This window comes from Poecilia latipinna, unplaced genomic scaffold (genome assembly GCF_001443285.1).
Source record: "Poecilia latipinna isolate Pla-1442-1.1 unplaced genomic scaffold, P_latipinna-1.0 Scaffold5161, whole genome shotgun sequence".
In the NCBI taxonomy this organism is placed as follows: Eukaryota; Metazoa; Chordata; class Actinopteri; order Cyprinodontiformes; family Poeciliidae; genus Poecilia; species Poecilia latipinna.
Window position 1 is genome coordinate 12037 of NW_015117777.1, and position 2122 is coordinate 14158.

General features: G+C 37.8%; 1 protein-coding gene across 1 annotated transcript in view; it reads left to right on the forward strand.

Annotated features, from left to right (window-relative positions):
• LOC106943334 (B-cell receptor CD22-like) overlaps positions 1 to 2049 on the forward strand; it is a gene marked incomplete at its 5' end in the record, with an annotated part of 7444 nt that extends 5395 nt beyond the window's left edge. The window contains 5 exons of the mRNA XM_015026641.1: positions 208 to 507; positions 582 to 839; positions 993 to 1071; positions 1685 to 1724; positions 1826 to 2049. Of these exons, the coding sequence (XP_014882127.1) occupies positions 208 to 507; positions 582 to 839; positions 993 to 1071; positions 1685 to 1724; positions 1826 to 2029 (881 nt within the window). The remainder of the gene's footprint in view (positions 1 to 207; positions 508 to 581; positions 840 to 992; positions 1072 to 1684; positions 1725 to 1825) is intronic.
• Between the last annotated feature and the right edge of the window lie 73 nt (positions 2050 to 2122).

Consider the following 2122-nt stretch of genomic DNA (forward strand, 5'->3'; position numbering starts at 1 on the left):
TACTAGATAATTTTTTTTATCTTAAGAGAAATACATAGAAAATGATTACCAGACAGTTGTTTAGTTACTCCCGAGCTTCAAGAAATACAGAAAATAAAAAAAAAAATAAAAAACTAATTGCATGGAGGCTTTAAATGGTTAAAAGTGTCAAAGTACATTCGGAAATCATTTGAGACTAACTATTTTACTATTTTTGTGAAACTCCAGATTCTCCTTGGAGTCCCAGTATTAATGTTCCCTCTGACCTGAAGGAGCATCAGTCTGTCACTGTAACCTGCTCAGCTTTCACTCCCTGTCCACACTCACCTCCTCAACTCACCTGGAATCTCCAACAAGACTCTCTCAGACAAACAGAGAAAAACACAGATGGAACCTTTACAACTAAAATCCAGGAGACCATCACTCTGTCAGACACACATGATGGATACAACATCAGATGTTCTGCCAGATATCCTGTGATTGGAGGAATCAAGACAGCAGAGACAGAAGTGACTCTCAGTGTTTCATGTAAGTGATCCTGTCAGCAGGTCATGGTTCAGCTGTTTGTGATCAATAAAGTTCATGTGTCTCATTTTCCTCAGATGCTCCTAGAAACACCTCAGCATCCATCAGTCCATCAGGTTTGGTGTCAGCAGGTAGCTGGGTGGAGCTGAGCTGCTCCAGCAGAGCCAAACCTCCACCCAGATTCACCTGGTTCAGTATCAGCAAAGATGGAGCCACTAATGTGTCTGTGGAGCAGGTTTACATAATCAACGCTACTGAGGGAGGAGAGTTTCACTGTGTGGCTACAAATCATCTGGGTCAAACCAGATCATCTGTGATCCTAGTTATCAATGAAGGTAATTCACAACTGGTATTAAAAGATACTCAACGGGAAACATTTATTAAATTTCTCTAAAATTCTATGTAACAAATCTCCATATAATTTGTACTTCCTCTTTTATAATCCCAATTTCTTTCCTTGGACTCACGTAGTTTGTCTTTTATTGCAGCAGGGAACGTTTCGTTTTGGACTGCACTACTTGCATCAATCGGTGTCATTTTGCTGATCTGCCTGGTGATCTGTGTTTGGTGAGTGTCATCAATTGATGCGTTTTAGATGATGAACATGTTTAAGTTTTATCATTGTTAGCATTTAGTCATCATCTGTTTCATGCAGAATATATGCTTGATAAAATTTGAGGATTTTATCATTGTGTATTATCACTAAATATAGAGTTTGTGTTAAATAGCAGGGATATGCATTAAATGCTAATTAGAACTTGTCATATTTAATGATGTAAAAATCCCACATTTTTGAGAGAATAGAAGACAATGAAATAATGCAATCAACCCTGAAGTCTTTGCAAAATTCAAGCTTGTTTCTGCATCAGGTGACTCTTCCTTTATAGCAAATAAATTAATATAAGCAAGGTGGATGGTACAGAGAAAAATATTCTTTGTTGATATCTTTACGTGGCATTGTAGAGAGGTGCACATTTTTGTTTGTTAATTTTTTCCCTTTTTTGTGTACAACTGAAACTTGATCTCTGTAAAAGAAAAAAATAGTTGCCCAGACCTTTCTTTGTTTTGGTGATTTTATATATTCATTAATCCTCTAATATTTGCCTCAAATCAGTTTGCGTCTTTTCATTTCTCCTGAGATGTATCATAAAGATGCTCACAGATGTCTAATGTCTTCCAGGTGGTTTAAGTTCAAACATCCATCTGCACAACAGACTCTGGTGAGTAAATGTTCAACTTTTATGTGCAGCACTGTAGTGAGTTGCATCTGTTACGTTAGTGTTTCCATCTGTGTGAAACATAATTGTCATTTTCCCCTCAGACTCATACAGAGATGGAGGTTCAAACTCCAGAGAAGAAGCCAGACGAAGAAATCCACTATGGTGAAGTGAACTTCCTCCCGAGGAGACCTGCAGCCTCCGCCGTCTCAGTGGAGGACAGACAACAGCAGGAGACGGTGTACGCTCCGGTCAAAGTGTCTGCTGATCGTTCAGAGGATCTCTACGCTCAAGTGAAGAAAAACTAGCTTATACATTTGGAGCAAAACAATATGTCTATTTTTTTATATATATATATAAAATGTCAATTTAAAAGACAATCATCTTTGTGCTCCATTTCA